Source organism: Paraphaeosphaeria sporulosa (assembly GCF_001642045.1).
Source record: "Paraphaeosphaeria sporulosa strain AP3s5-JAC2a unplaced genomic scaffold CC84scaffold_4, whole genome shotgun sequence".
Classification (NCBI taxonomy): domain Eukaryota; kingdom Fungi; phylum Ascomycota; class Dothideomycetes; order Pleosporales; family Didymosphaeriaceae; genus Paraphaeosphaeria; species Paraphaeosphaeria sporulosa.
In genome coordinates this window covers 2,737,450-2,751,082 of record NW_017253363.1, presented here as the reverse complement: position 1 = coordinate 2,751,082, position 13,633 = coordinate 2,737,450, and the positions used below count along the sequence as shown (strand labels likewise).

General features: G+C 56.4%; 11 protein-coding genes across 11 annotated transcripts; 6 read left to right on the top strand and 5 right to left on the bottom strand.

The window, feature by feature from the left end:
* Positions 1–52: 52 nt before the first annotated feature.
* CC84DRAFT_1144290 (uncharacterized protein) lies at positions 53–1,641 on the bottom strand. The gene is made up of 2 exons (XM_018176450.1): positions 794–1,641; positions 53–744 (listed from the first exon to the last, which is right to left on the bottom strand). Exons 1-2 carry the CDS (start codon positions 1,258–1,260, stop codon positions 384–386), a joined length of 828 nt encoding a protein of 275 aa, XP_018037990.1. The 5' UTR covers positions 1,261–1,641; the 3' UTR covers positions 53–383.
* Positions 1,350–2,042, top strand: CC84DRAFT_702401 (uncharacterized protein). Its single transcript, XM_018187102.1, has one exon. It carries the CDS (start codon positions 1,440–1,442, stop codon positions 1,875–1,877), a length of 438 nt encoding a protein of 145 aa, XP_018037989.1. The 5' UTR covers positions 1,350–1,439; the 3' UTR covers positions 1,878–2,042.
* Positions 2,043–2,198: 156 nt separating this feature from the next.
* CC84DRAFT_1088665 (uncharacterized protein) lies at positions 2,199–2,617 on the top strand (the record flags this gene model as incomplete). Its single annotated transcript, XM_018174267.1, has 2 exons — positions 2,199–2,274; positions 2,331–2,617. 2 exons carry the CDS (start codon positions 2,199–2,201, stop codon positions 2,615–2,617), a joined length of 363 nt encoding a protein of 120 aa, XP_018037988.1.
* Positions 2,618–3,075: 458 nt separating this feature from the next.
* On the top strand, positions 3,076–3,637 carry CC84DRAFT_1163742 (uncharacterized protein; the record flags this gene model as incomplete). Its single annotated transcript, XM_018178328.1, has 2 exons — positions 3,076–3,250; positions 3,301–3,637. Coding segments are annotated over exons 1-2 (214 nt in total), but the record flags the coding sequence as incomplete, so codon positions are not given.
* CC84DRAFT_702916 (uncharacterized protein) lies at positions 3,502–3,966 on the top strand. Its single transcript, XM_018187105.1, has one exon. It carries the CDS (start codon positions 3,599–3,601, stop codon positions 3,914–3,916), a length of 318 nt encoding a protein of 105 aa, XP_018037986.1. The 5' UTR covers positions 3,502–3,598; the 3' UTR covers positions 3,917–3,966.
* A 49-nt stretch (positions 3,967–4,015) lies between these two features.
* On the bottom strand, positions 4,016–4,472 carry CC84DRAFT_1216551 (uncharacterized protein; the record flags this gene model as incomplete). Its single annotated transcript, XM_018182817.1, has 2 exons — positions 4,016–4,359; positions 4,412–4,472. The coding sequence occupies 2 exons, from the start codon at positions 4,470–4,472 to the stop codon at positions 4,016–4,018; spliced, it is 405 nt and encodes a 134-aa protein (XP_018037985.1).
* Positions 4,473–5,676: 1,204 nt separating this feature from the next.
* Positions 5,677–6,475, top strand: CC84DRAFT_1090023 (uncharacterized protein; the record flags this gene model as incomplete). The annotated part of the gene is made up of 2 exons (XM_018174336.1): positions 5,677–5,974; positions 6,030–6,475. The coding sequence occupies 2 exons, from the start codon at positions 5,677–5,679 to the stop codon at positions 6,473–6,475; spliced, it is 744 nt and encodes a 247-aa protein (XP_018037984.1).
* Positions 6,476–6,855: 380 nt separating this feature from the next.
* CC84DRAFT_702395 (uncharacterized protein) lies at positions 6,856–7,587 on the bottom strand. The gene has a single exon (XM_018187101.1). It carries the CDS (start codon positions 7,541–7,543, stop codon positions 6,998–7,000), a length of 546 nt encoding a protein of 181 aa, XP_018037983.1. The 5' UTR covers positions 7,544–7,587; the 3' UTR covers positions 6,856–6,997.
* Positions 7,588–7,637: 50 nt separating this feature from the next.
* CC84DRAFT_1163739 (uncharacterized protein) lies at positions 7,638–9,239 on the bottom strand. Its single transcript, XM_018178327.1, has one exon. It carries the CDS (start codon positions 8,907–8,909, stop codon positions 8,079–8,081), a length of 831 nt encoding a protein of 276 aa, XP_018037982.1. The 5' UTR covers positions 8,910–9,239; the 3' UTR covers positions 7,638–8,078.
* A 1,610-nt stretch (positions 9,240–10,849) lies between these two features.
* Positions 10,850–12,015, top strand: CC84DRAFT_701855 (uncharacterized protein). The gene is made up of 2 exons (XM_018187100.1): positions 10,850–11,124; positions 11,178–12,015. Exons 1-2 carry the CDS (start codon positions 11,101–11,103, stop codon positions 11,769–11,771), a joined length of 618 nt encoding a protein of 205 aa, XP_018037981.1. The 5' UTR covers positions 10,850–11,100; the 3' UTR covers positions 11,772–12,015.
* Positions 12,016–12,451: 436 nt separating this feature from the next.
* CC84DRAFT_1205046 (short-chain dehydrogenase/reductase-like protein SDR) lies at positions 12,452–13,470 on the bottom strand (the record flags this gene model as incomplete). Its single annotated transcript, XM_018181951.1, has 2 exons — positions 13,370–13,470; positions 12,452–13,317 (listed from the first exon to the last, which is right to left on the bottom strand). Exons 1-2 carry the CDS (start codon positions 13,398–13,400, stop codon positions 12,452–12,454), a joined length of 897 nt encoding a protein of 298 aa, XP_018037980.1. The 5' UTR covers positions 13,401–13,470.
* Positions 13,471–13,633: the final 163 nt, after the last annotated feature.

Genomic DNA, 13,633 nt, shown 5'->3' with positions numbered 1-13,633 from the left:
CTTGCGATGATTTTAGGTTTCGGTCAATCGTCATAGCATTGACACATGGAGAAGCAATCGTTACGGAGATCGATACTAGTTTGCTATGTAGGGGTATCATCGAAACACAATCAAATTTTGTCGCACTGCTTTGCCTTCGAGGCATTCAAGCTAGGCCGGCAACTTGATGATCATTTGGATCAGTCCTTCTTCCCTAGTTCATCGTCTGCTTTCTAGCCTCTTCCAGCGTAGACCAAGCTTCAGTGTCCTCGTATGAAGTGCGTTTGCTGCCAAACACCCTGCTTTCGGTCACGATATTGGTGGTTTGCTGGGGAAGGTAGCCGAAGTAGGGCGCGCTTCGGCAGTTCCTTGCACATCCTGCCGTCGACACGTAACCTGCCGGCTCATCGAGGCCTTTGAGCAACCCGTAGATGCGGAGGGCGGTACCTAACCCGCGTGTCGAGCGAGAGCCTGTCAGGAATGTCCAACTCCACGCAGCCCTTCATCTGCTTCTGAAATCCTTTCAGCTCGTTCACCCCATCTTCCAGCACAGCCTGGTTATTATAGTCCTGGACGCGAACCTTGGCTTCCAGAATGTATGCGCCGCTCGGGTCGAAAGGCTTGAGGGCATCGAAAGCCGGCGGGTCCACCTTCGGTGCGGTCTCCAAAGACCGAACCCCGGGCTCGTGGAGAATGCGATGCAGGAAGATGACGACGTTTCCGTGGACAAATCGGTGTCCTTCTACGTAGTATTCGGAGACAAACCTAGAGTTGATTAGCTACGCGCCCGTACAAGAAGGGGCACGTTGTTTACTGGTGAGGACCTGTTGCAAGCATCCACGCGTGCGGATCGCCCGAGAGAAGGTCGGTCGACGATGTGAGACGAGCGCAAACTCCTCTATCCCCGGTGTCTGGCAAGTCCTGGAATTCGAAAGACCACTTTGGCTCTTCCCCGGAGTTGACGTTGGCTGACAGACACTTTCTGCTATCGGCCGGTTTGTCGTCTGCGCGTCCAAAGTCTCCTTGGTCCAGCTTCTGCACAAGCTTGGTGTAGAAGAGATTCTTCACGGTGCCCTGCTTAACCGGTTTGCCTCCAACAGTCTGCGATCCGCCGCCACGGCCGAGATGCGCCCCTGGCTCTTCAGGCTCACGCGTAGGCTTGTATATGATGTGTCTCTCGAGGACGCGGCGGGGCTGCATAGCAGCATGCCCGGCGAGGATCTTTAGGACTTGCTCATGGCGAGGGGGCGGAAGCTGCCCGTACAGGAGCAGCTCGTGCATGGAACTGGGTGCTCTTGAGTTGCCCCAGAATGGCAATCACAAAGCCGACGGTCCGGTGTTTGGTGGGCGTTCGTGGGGTTGAAAGGTGCGTGATTGGCGGGGAACAGGCGTGGAAGCTCTGGGGCCGATCACGGCTGGCACACGGTAAAAAGCTCCGAGCGCAGCGCCCTCAGTAAACAATGCCTCGCAGAACGCATATCTCAGAAGCGGAATGCACACATTCTCATATCAGCAAACGGTGTACGCTTCGCATTATTGCCGTGAGTTCTGCCCTGTCCATATTGACATCGCTGTGCGTGCAATTCCGCTCTGGCGGGCGTCTCCGATTACTCTGCGGTGTGGGTCAGACTCGCAACGAACAACAAGAGGAGCTCCTCCGCATGCGGAGTTCGGGGGAGGCAAAATGTGTCTCGCGACGTGTCTGCGCACGCATTACTCATTCGACTATCAGTCGACCCCGCAGACACGTATCACAAATCCTCGACAGCACCCGCGGGTTGTCCGTAAGCCTGAAAGATGGCGACATCAACGAAAGAAGTAAAACAGGGAGACTTTTACCAATCATGGTCACGCATTCCTTCGTACATGAACTCGATGGTTACATGATTCGTCCGTAGGAGCCCCGGATCATCGCTTTGTTGTGGTAGTACCCGCGGGAAGGTCAAGCACATGGGGGCGGCGGACGGGCCTCGGTGCTAGCGTGGCTGCTTGCATAACGTGAATTATTTATCGGCCGCTTCCTTGGTGTAGCTCGCGACTCCCCTCCACGATAACCACGGTTCCTTCCTCCAACCCACCCTCAACACCATCCTCTCTTTTTTATTCTGCTCCAGCTCATCTTCCTACGACCCTTCTCCAGCTTCTCGTCTCCTCACACCCATCACATTTCCGATATCAGACTCTGCCTCGGCTCCGAACCGCTCCATCACGCCATCACAATGAATGCCACCAAGATTCTCCAGCAGGGCCGCCAGCCCATGATCCGCTTTCTGGGCAAACGCTCCACTCCCAGCAGTGAGTTGGCACCTGTATAGACTTCATCGGCGCGTCTAGCTGACATGCGATAACAGAGGTCGACCACACTCCTCAGGTCCACCCGGCATCGCCCTCCCAATCTCTTCCCGAGTCCTTCGCAAGCTATCGCCAGAAAGCCCAGCAGCACGGTCCTCTGAACCAGAAGTCCCAGTTCTCGACCAGCCACATCGGCGCTTCTCCCGGATCCTCCCTCGGGCCTGTTGAGGCTGGAAAGGGCACCTTCTTCGACCGCTCTGAGCTTCCCCAGCGCTTCCAGCGGATGGCATGGACTCAAGCCGAGATCGAGGCCATTGAGTCCGGCGGTGCCAGCCTCCACGCATGAGCGACCCTGCGACGAGCCGACGATATCCGCTGCGCCGGGACGCAACGGAGAGAAAATTTTCTACACAACACAGCATCATGCTTGAGACATGATTGGGATTGAGGGGTCATTCCCGCAACGGTAACGAGATATGGGCTACATTTGGAAGGGGGAGGTAGATTGAGCGCACCATGGCGTCTTATACCCTGTAGATTGGTTTGCGGAGGGCAGCACTGCACACAGCGTCCTGGCGAGGACCTGGAACGGAAGCACGGGACAAGTCTCTAACATACTAGATACCAATGAAAACATTCACAGTACAATTTGCATCTTGAACTACTCCGAACTTCTCCCATCAATGATTTAGTTGTGTCCAATGAACGATGACGTTACACGCGCTCCACACGCTCTCTCTAGACCGAGGTTGCCAGAACAAACCAGTGCATCCGCAATACATCAACACAAGCAGCTTTACAAATGAACTTGCGGGACTATAGTACCGCAGAAACTTCTTACAACACTACAGTCTGCCGCCGACATGCATGATCTCGCGTACGGCTTTTCGGCGCACTCAGCGTTTAAAATGGATAAATCGCACCATCGCGCTCCACGCATACGCCCAACACGCTCCCCGCGAGTTCTAGCGCGGAGATGGTTCGGGCACCACCGCTACCCATACAGTCACAGGAATGACCTCTTATCAGCGCCTTTTCGCCGCCGGACCTTCCTAATCGGCCGATCGCGTGCCCGCCGACTACACTCGCTTACGCGAGTAGTTCCGCCGCCGAAGGTACTCCGCTAGCATAAGATCGCTGAGCTCCGGCGCTTGAGCCTCCAGCGCGGTGGTAAGCGGGTCGGCGACGTTGCAGGAACGGTTCGGCGTGGAGGGGCGTGTGCAGATGATTCCCTGAGGCAGGTCGTATGGGAGGATAGCGGTGTTCGAGAGGGTGTTCTGGCTCGTTTTTTGTGGGGAGAAGTGGGGAGGGAGTTGGGGTAGGGAGCATGGATGGATGGGCTGGGTTCTGGGTTGGGAATGCGGACCGATGGGGGGATTGGGGGAGAGTCTTTGCTCGTCTGACGTGTAGGCTGATGGGAGGGGGAGAATGCAAGTCACGTGTTTGTTTGGGGACTCTGGAGTACACTCACAGACAGCAGTATCGAGGAGCAGAGCAGAAGAAGGCAGTGCACTGCCAAGAGCACGGCATTCGAATCGCTGGCTTTAAGTATACACAGTTCACTGCATCGCGGTACGGTATCACAGAAAATGTAGGTCATGAAGTCTTTCATTCCTATATCGAGTCTTCAAGTCAGCTCCCGTAAATTTTCATATGCACTCGTTCCTTTTATCACGGTATTCATAACAATCAAACTTGCTCCCACAATGTACACCAACTCCTCCAAGATGGTTTGGCCCTCCGCCTACTCCTCGCGCCTGTTGATCTTGAATCCCAGCGGTGAGCCATCCCCACGCGCATACTGAGCCTCAGCATGACGCTTGTTAATCTCAAAGCCCAGCGCCAGGCCACCCTCACGGGCGTACGCCTGAACAGTGTCCTTTTTGTTGATCTTGAAACCTAGCGGCGAACCATCCTCGCGGACGTATGCCTGGGCTTCATCCCGCTTGTTGATCTTGAAACCCAAGGGTGCGCCATCGGCGCGGGCGTACGCCGAAGCTTCAACATCCTTCTTGTTGATCTTGAAGCCCAGAGGCGCACCGTCTGCGCGAGCGTATGCTTGAATGTCAACCTCTGTGTTTTTGTCGTCTAGTAAGATCAGAACCATCTTCTACGTAGTGCCGTGAATGTGGGAATTTACTGGTAGGGGCAGCCATCGCCAGAGTGGCGAAAGACAGCAGAGCAAGAGCGGAGACCTTCATCGTGGCTGGACGTTTGTCTTGGAACAAGTGACTCAGTGAAGAGTTGTTCTTCAAATACTCATATTGGCCAGCCTTTATAGAATGTTTTCGTAGATTCTCAGTTCCCATCTACCGCTTACAGTCGGCTGTCGACTGCCACTTCAGTCAGCATTCCGTTGATCAATCCATCCGTTGAATACGATACTCTGCGCCGCGTGCGTTCCTCTACCTTCCTTTCTTGACTGAGTTGACAGCATCTGTAACTATTTTCGAAGCCCTCCGACCGGGGAACTATCCCGGTAAATGCGTCTCTTATCTGTACGCTCGATCAGATCATTCGGCATCTTACACGTCAGGGTTCACATAGCCCTCAGTGGCTCGAAGGAGAGAGACTCCCTGCAAAGGATTGGAGCTAGTCTTCTTGACCTCGTGGCAGTGTACCGTAAGCATGGCACACTGTGCGCATGCTTCTCGTAGTGATCCAGGTTTGCGGTACGAAAGGAGTTGACTGAGGTTCCGCATTACTTCACCGAGGAGTTTCTTACTCCATACGCAATGTTTCCAACGCGCACCTTTCCTGGATTTTCTTCATATTGTTTCATCTGTCACTCTACACGGCCGTAAATGGCTGGATAGGATCAAGCTATTGCATCTTACCTCTCATATACCAAATCGGGCTTAATCGCAAAAGGTTCTGCCCCACACCATTCTACTCCATTGACCAATATCCACGCAATGTAAGTCTTGTCACCTTCCCGAACTAGTATCTTACGGATTCTGGACCCCATGAGTGATACAAATCGCCTCGTATAGACCACGCGGGTTCGCGCCGGCGTAAGATACGACCATAGAAGACAAAACAACGGCAGCTTGCCTTGCCTTGTGCAGAAAGCTTCTCCGTACCCCACTAGTCACAGGATGCCAAGTCATAGAGGAATAAATATCTCGGTATTAAAGGTGCAAATAGCCGGCTTAGATCGTGGAGGGGCGAAAACAGGCGCGTGAGTGGGCTGGCTTCTGAGAACATCTTGAAACACATGTTGATTGTCCCAATCTTCTTCACCACCGCATCAGTATCAACATGGGATGGCTCAGTCGAAACCCACGCTATGGGAAGGTCGCCGCGGCAGACTCTACCGACGAGCTCTCACAAGCAACTCCCCCACCCCGTGCACGGACGACTCTTCTGTCTCATCTCAACTCCCTCTTTCTCATCGCAAACTTCATGTTCCTCTCATCCCTCGTCTGGACAGCTCGCCATATCAGCTCCCCAAACTACCTCCTCAAAAAGACAAACACCTACACACCACTCCTCGACCGCTTCGACATCTCGTTCGTCAAGACCAAGAACAACGCAAGCCTCTTCAACACCCCCTACAGCATCTACAAAGACGATCCCTCGCCCAGCGTGGACGCAGCGTGGGAAGAAATCGCCGACACGCCCGTCCTCGCCATCTCTCGGGAAGACGTCGTGACCATGGGCAAAGATCCCGACTACGTCGTAGGCATACCCGAAGAATTCGGTGAGACTGCATGCTCCCTGCGTCTTCCACTGCGATGTACGCTAAGTCCATACAGGCCACGGCCCTGGAAAATACTTTGCCGTGAACGACGGCCAGCACCTCATCCACTGCCTCAACGAGCTCCGCAAATATGCCTTTTACGACTACTACTACGCGCCGAAGTACGGCCCCGAGACCAATCTCCCAAAGATGGTCGCAGCGCACCGGACGCACTGCGTGGGCGTCTTGCTGGACGCCCTGACGTGCCAGCCGAGTCTCAACATGGTGGTGTGGGAATACGTGCAAGGGCAGAGCAAGCCGTGGCCGGATTTTGATGCGTGGAGGATGTGCTATGGGCACGAGAAGTTCTACGAGTGGCAGAAGGGTGAGCAGGTTGATTTGGAGAGGACCAAGACGTGGGATTGGACGAAGGCGAGGATAAAGGAGAGACCTGAGGTGGAGGAGATGAGGGCGGAGAGAAGGAAAGGGGGCGAAAGCCAGCATGAGGGACACTGGGCTTAGATCACGCACCTTCGATACGAGTATCTGGTGGCACAGCTTAACGTGACGTCGCTCGCGGAGAAGCAGAGTCGGTGCTGGGCTCCTGGACGGTGCACGTCGACGGCTGAACAGCCTGGAGGCAGAAAGCGCCCTTGGATCCCGGCAAAGACACGACCGTCGCATGGCGGAGTCAATGTTGGATAGGCTCCCAGCCAAGGCATACTGGCGGCGAGTATGGATCTTGCAAGAAGAAGCATCATCAGAAAAAGAGCCTATCTGGTAAACAATCGCAGTCGTATGAAATGCCATCCGTCACATGCGTGAAAGCAGCACGACAATGCAGCACCTACTACATGGTGCGTACCATCACCGTCGCACCCACCTCTCCCATCCTATCCTATCCTAGTGGCATCTAAACGCATCCCCCTCCCTGCACCCCGCGAAACAACCGCCCGTCCTCGAAGGACAGAGCGGTCGTGCTCTCCGCCGCACGCAACCTTCCGAAACAGTCGCGCCAGCTAGCGCGAACGTTCGCGGGCAGGGTCAAACACAGACCCACTCCACGCGAAACGGAAACGCCCAGCCATGACTTGCGCTGGGAGCGTTCGTTGTTTCATTCGCACCGTGGGTGGGTGGCGTTGGTGTGGCAACGGTGTGATGACGGTGTGAGGGAGGATGCTGTTTTTTGTGTGTGTGTGTGTGTGTGTGTGTGTGTGTGTGTGTGTGTGTGTGTGTGTGTGTGTGTGTTGGTGGGTTTGTTTGGTTTGCGGCGTATGCATATGCAGGGCGAGGACAATGCGGGGAGAAAGAAGGAACGGTGCGTTTGGGATGGCGTTGTGGGAGGTGGGTTCCGTGGGTGACGGCGTGTGTGGTTGTCAAAGAAAGGCTGGGGATAAAGAAAGGAGAGGAGTGAGGAACCGTGGGTTTCGCACGAAGAGTGGCATCGCGGCCGTTTGAGTCAATGGTGTGAAAGCTGCTTTGAGAGCGCGTGTCTTTGTACCTGGCGCTGGATGGAGCACTCACGGCCGTGCGTGGACGTTCGCACGCTGGAACATCAATTGCGGGCGTGAAGGCAGTCGTTGAACGCATTGACAAGGCAAGCTAGTACCCCGTGAACCTGAGGTCTATCGCCCATGTCAGAAATAGCTTCACATACACGCAAGAATGGATATTTTCTGGTAGTAGTGCAAAGCACAGTAGAATTTTCGGTTATGTAACCCATACAGAGTCCCATCTAAAACCAGTGATTGATCCCAAGCCCGATCCCTAAAGTGGTATACAAAGAAGTGAAGTCCAAAAAAGAATTCCCCGCGCGCGAGAAGTGAGAGCGACGAGAACGTCAATTGCAACACAAGAAGAGTAGTACATGTGATGTTTCTTCAGCCCGAAAGAGTAGACACAATACGAAGGCGTATATATATCTTTCAGTTCAGACTCCCAGATATTGTCGGTCCGCTTATGTAGTTCGTTCATAGTCTCGTGAAAAGCGCTGATCCTGCCTGCGCCAGAAAGGGGTATACAATTGAGAAGCTGCGCGGAAAAGGATGTTGACGGTGGTCGTGCATGGTGGGCAAGGCAGGACTTATTGTGGAGTCCGCTTGGTCAGGGAAGAGACGGTAGTACTCTAGTTGAGGAGGGTGAAGGACATGCCGGACTCAAGGCGGTCACCCGAGGCGCCGCCCTGGCCGCCGGTGAGGGCCTCCCAGAGGGCAGGGGTGGCGTCGAGGCCGCCCTGGCCGGTGCAGCCCGGGCAGCGGTCCTTGATGACGGCATCGGCGCTCTTGCCGTTGTAGGTGACGCGGATCTTCTGGTTGCACCACTTGTTGGTGGGGTTGCCGGTGGCGGAGTCGTAGGTGGAGTCACCGAAGCCAGCGACGGCGAGGGCAGCAACCATCTCGGTGTCCTGGATGGCCTCACCGCAGGCACCGAGGCCGCCGGAGTAGTAGTTCATGGTGAGGGATCCAGTGTACTCCTGGCCGCCGCTGCTGCCACCGCCGGTGGAGGGCTCGGCAGAGGGAGTGGCCTCAACAACGGGGGTGGTGGACGAAGGAGCAGCCTCGGGAGTGACCTGGGGGGTAGGGGTGGGCTCGGGAGAGGGAGAGGGAGTCGATTCGACAACGGGCACTGCGGAGCTTGACGGAGCCTCAGAAGAGACAGGCTCGGGAGCAGGAGTGAACGAAGGGACAACGGGCTCGGGAGTAGAGCTGGGGACCTTAGGGGCGACCTCGGAAGAAGTCACGGCAGCAGCGGAGCTGGGCTTCTCGAAGAAGAGGGCCGGGGAAGAGGTGGCAGCGGCGGGAGCCGAGGTAGCGGGCGGCTGGTTGCCCCAGACAGTGGTGTAGACAACGACCGTCTCGACGACAGTGTTGGTCTTGGTGGCATAGGCACGCTTGTTCAGAGGCGCAGCGAGGGCCAAGGAAGCGAAGAGGGCGGAAGCGACGATGGAGGACTTCATTTTGAGTAGTTGGTGTTTCGTTTGTGCTTGTGCTGGGTAGCGATGTGGTTGGATAAGATGTCCAGAGAGTGTGAGGATCGGCTAGCAATCCAAAAGTGTGTGGTGAAAACGTGTGTTTGTCCTGTGCAGGTGGTTCTGCGGTGTGGTAGTCTGTGACTGGCGTCGAAGACTGAGTGATAGAGACTGGAAGAGATACTGGATCTCAGGGATTCACAAGGAACGTGAGTGGGGAAAGAACGAAGTGGACAAATGCAAGACCTCAAGCCTGTAGAGAGTGGACAGGAGGAGGGCAGCGAGTGTCTTTTAAAGATTGACGGGGAAGGTGAGTGAGATGGGGGAAACAAAGAGACCGGACAAAGGCTAGGGCACAGCGGACGTGGACACAGACGGTGTCTTTCAGCGCCAACGGGCAGGGGCTGCACGGTCGCCAGCCACGAACAGCCGCGAGGCAGCGCGGCCGGCAATTGGCTTGCGCCGTCCGGGGCCCCTGTCGTCGGTCTTTTTCCGCGGCGGCCCAGCTGCGGTGCGCGGCGTGCAGCGAAGGCGACTCAACAGCCTCTGCTGCCGCTGCCGTGCGCCATCGCCGTCTCTTCTCGCGCGCTGCGCTGCGCTGTCGCAACCGCACGTAGCGGGCGATCCTCCACTGCGGTGCTGGGCGCATGTGGTGTCTCGCGGCGCTCGGTGCAGCTAATTTGGGGTTGGAGCGCAATCTGCGTGTGCTGACGAGTTTCAGTGCGCCAATTGCAGCTAGGCGCTGCCCGCCCGACAGGGACGCAGCCACTCAGCACGCAGGTCCCACGAGATCGCCAGGCACAGCGTGCTAGCGGCCGGAGTCGCCAGGGGCAGAGCGAGACGGGGGCGCAGGCACAGAAGCCAGCCGCGCCGCGAGTCGCCACCAGCAGTCCAGGCGCAACCGTCGCAGCGCAACTGGCGAACTGGCTCCGACGCTCTCATGGGACGCCCCGGGACACGTGTGATGCGACCTGGCGTGTGCGAGCACCCGCCAGAAACAAGTTTGCGTGTGCCCCGGCCTTGCGCTCCACCATGTCTCTGCTCCTGCGCCCAACAGCGCCGGCCCAGCTGGCCCCGTCTGACGTTGCGCCGTACCACTCGCTGCAGAGCTGCCCACCGTCATCGCTCCCAGAGCGCCCGACCTGCCCTCGAGATGAATTGCGGGCCGCCCGCTGCAGCGCCCAGTAGGAACCCGTCGCGCTGCAGCCCTCCAGCGCCGCGATAAAAACTCTTATCCACTTATCGATAGCGACTGCGCTCCACCTCCCTCTGGACCTCCACCATCCCACACCGCTGGCCTGCACACGCCGTTGTCACCAAGGTGAAATCTCTTCTCCCTTTTTGCCGCGCAGGGTCTACGGGCACTTCGGCTTTGCACGTGTACCCGCCGCTCGCCACGGGACTGCGGCCCTACCAGTGGGACGCTCCCACAACCACGTTCGGCGGCTGTATTTCCACGGGACCCCTCGTACCACGCTTTGCCAGATGCCCGCGCCTCGTGGCTAGACGCTGCGGAATGTAGATCGGTGGGACTGACGGGAGCCCGCTACCGCTCGACGTTGGCCCGCTTTGCTGGGTGAATGTCGTCACGCCCGCGCCATCTTCGGATGCGTGACAAAGTGCCCTTCTGCCCATCGGCAGATGCCCATCGCGCCCGCTAGAAACCCACTGCGGCATAAATGTCCATGTTCGAGACTCTTTGATCTTCCTGACGGCGCCTTGTAGCGCTTCTGTCCCCGGTCCTCAGGTATGCGCCGTGGTCCATGATGACAACTCACATTCCTCGGCTGCCGCCTATGCGTCCGGTTCGCACTGTACCAGATGTATCCATGTGCCAATTTCCCTATTTGGAATGTGTATCGACCCAGCAAACGAGAGGACTACCTCTACATCTCATCCGACTTGACGCTCAATGAAGTGGCTTCTGGCAGGCGACCTTCTGTCCTACCTCGCTTCCAGGCCTGCCTGTGTCAACCCCAGGATTGCGCTACCCGGAAACAGCTGCCGAGAAGAAGATTCTGCAGTCTTCTTGCACCAGCGTGGAGTCCTGCGTGCACACCCACTAGGCTTGTTGGCGCAGGCATCTTCCGGTGGACGCTCAACAACTTTGAGCGACCAGTTCAATTCACGCCGGAGGACGGAACCGGGTGCGGCTTGCAACTAGACGACTCTACCTGCTATGTCCTGCCCCTTCATTGGTCGTGTGGGCAAGCATGCTCAGTTCCACATTCATGCAGACTGACCTACAAAGTTTAGAGTAAGAGTATCCGCATCATACACAGTACGGCTGCTTACAGCCCATCGCATACCCTCACTCCTAGTCTAGCCAAGCGAAAGAATAAATGTCTCATTCTTTTTCGTCGCGCAGATGATCGTCGCTGCCTAGCACGCTCGTTCTCCCCACACAACCGCGAAGCTTATGCACAGTCACACCGCACTGCAACACCACAACTTCCGGCGCAAACTACCACTCCACTCAACCTGAAGCATGGTCGTGACGCAACGAGGACGAAGTGTATGCAGATACTTAGGCGTCCTCCGCGTACGCCCAGCCCGAGTCCGACGCCTCATCTCCGTATTACTACGGCCCGCGCGAGCTTTGTCAACGTCGACGATGTTCGGCGCTGTGGCTGTGTGCAGTCCAACAAGGCCTTATTACTGTCCAATCTGCGGCTCCCTTGGTGGTGTGATGCTTCGTGGAGATTGAGAGCTGTATTTGCCTGTGGTGACAATGCACTGCACATCTCGTCTGCGACACGATTCCTTTGTCGAGGCCTGCCCATGCCCACGGCTTCTTTCCAGACCCGCTGCAAACGCCAATCTGCAGCGCACAGAGTGGTGCATGCTTAGAAGCACCTCCCTATCCATAACGCGCCATGCTCAGCCACAGGACTGAAGTGACCCAGTTCTCGCCAGTCTTTCATGCCACACGATCAGCCTCACATCGGCCTTCATACCCTTCTCCATGCTCTTCGCCCTGATACATCCATCTGCAAATCTTGAACTCTACACGTCATTCAAAGCTCGTGGGCTCGGGATCCATCGCATCTCCACGAATACAAGCAAGCCAACCACACATCCAAGCTGCGCCTTCCTTTCACCCGTCACGGCAATGCTGGTGTATTTCCGGGATTGTATTGGCCCAGAGCTTCCGGGGGCGCGGCGTCAAGTGAGTGTCTTCGCGCTGCGGCGTCTGCTGCAGCGTCTCCAACACCTGAGACCCCTTGCCGTAGCCCTAGACGCTCATCTTTCCACTTTGCAGGTCTGACTAACTACTCCGGCGCTCCGCATCGCGACATGCTCACTGCGGTACCATCCTGCTGCGGATCATGTGTCGACGCGCAATACACAAGAAGCTATCCATAATCCTCCAAATTAGGTTAGCGCAACGAGGGCTATTACTACCATTTTATCAAGGGCCTTGACGACTTTCAGCGTGGATCAAGCATGCTCAGTGATTTGAAAGTATAAAGGTTCGTTCATTAAATACGTATTACCATGTCATCCCCCGCCCATCACAGATGAGCAGCTCAACCGTTAACGACGGTACCGCCGTTGGCGTGGATAGTCTGCCCGCTGATCGAACTGCTGTCCGCGCTCGCCAGGAATACAAATACAGTCGCGATCTCGGTAGGCTGCGACGGCCTGCCGATAGGTGCGGTGAATTGTTTGATCTGGTCGTCGCCCATGGTCGCAGGGATCAACGGCGTCCACACAGGGCCCGGCGCAACCGCATTCACACGGATGCCCTTGCCAACGTACTGGTTCGACAGCGCGCGGGTGAAAGACACGATGGCACCCTTCGTGGTGGTGTAGTCGAGCAGATCGGGCCGGCCGATGTACGCGTTGATGGAGGCGTTGTTGATGATGGTGGACCCGGCCTTCATGTGGGGGAGGCAGTACTTTGCGAGGTAGAAGTACGGGTGAATGTTGATGTCGAAGGTGTACAGCCACTGCTCCTCCTTGAGGTCCTTGATGTCGTCACAGACCATCCGATACGCCGCATTGTTCACGAGGATGTCGATGCCGCCGAGCTGCTTGAGCGCGTCTGAGACGAGCTTCTGGCAGTTCGACTGCGAGGTCAGGTCCGTGGGGTGCAGGTAGCACTTGCGGCCTTTCGACTCAACCATCTTCTTGGTCTGCTCGGCATCTTCCTGCTCCTGCTTCAAGTACGCGATGAAGACGTCCGCGCCCTCCATGGCGTAGAGGATGGCAGTGGACCGGCCGATGCCGGAGTCTCCGCCGGTGATGATGGCCTTCTTGCCCTCGAGCTTGCCGGCCGCTTTGTAGAGCTGCTTGCCGCCATCCGGGGTCGGGAGATGCTCATAGAGGGGCTGCGGGTCCATTTTGCTCTCCAGGCCCGGGACGGGCTGGTGTTGGACTTCAGGCTGGAAGCCTGCTTTTGTTAGCTTCTGATGGTGCTATAGGGTTGTATTGCGTTTCCTTACCTGACTCGAACTGGCCCTTGCTAGAAGACATGGTATGCTGATGTAGTTCTGGAGTTTAGTAATTGAGATTGGGTATCAATATACGGTTGTATGAAGCGGCGTGAAGAGTTCAATGATTGAGTGTGGTACAAACTTTTATTCGAATGTGAATTTTCGTTGACGTAGTGACTGCGTACTGCTCATCCATTTCTCACATTACAAAGTGTGGGCCCCGGTGCAATTGAAAAGTGCCAACGGCGTTGCTCCTCTTGGGGGTTGCTTTCC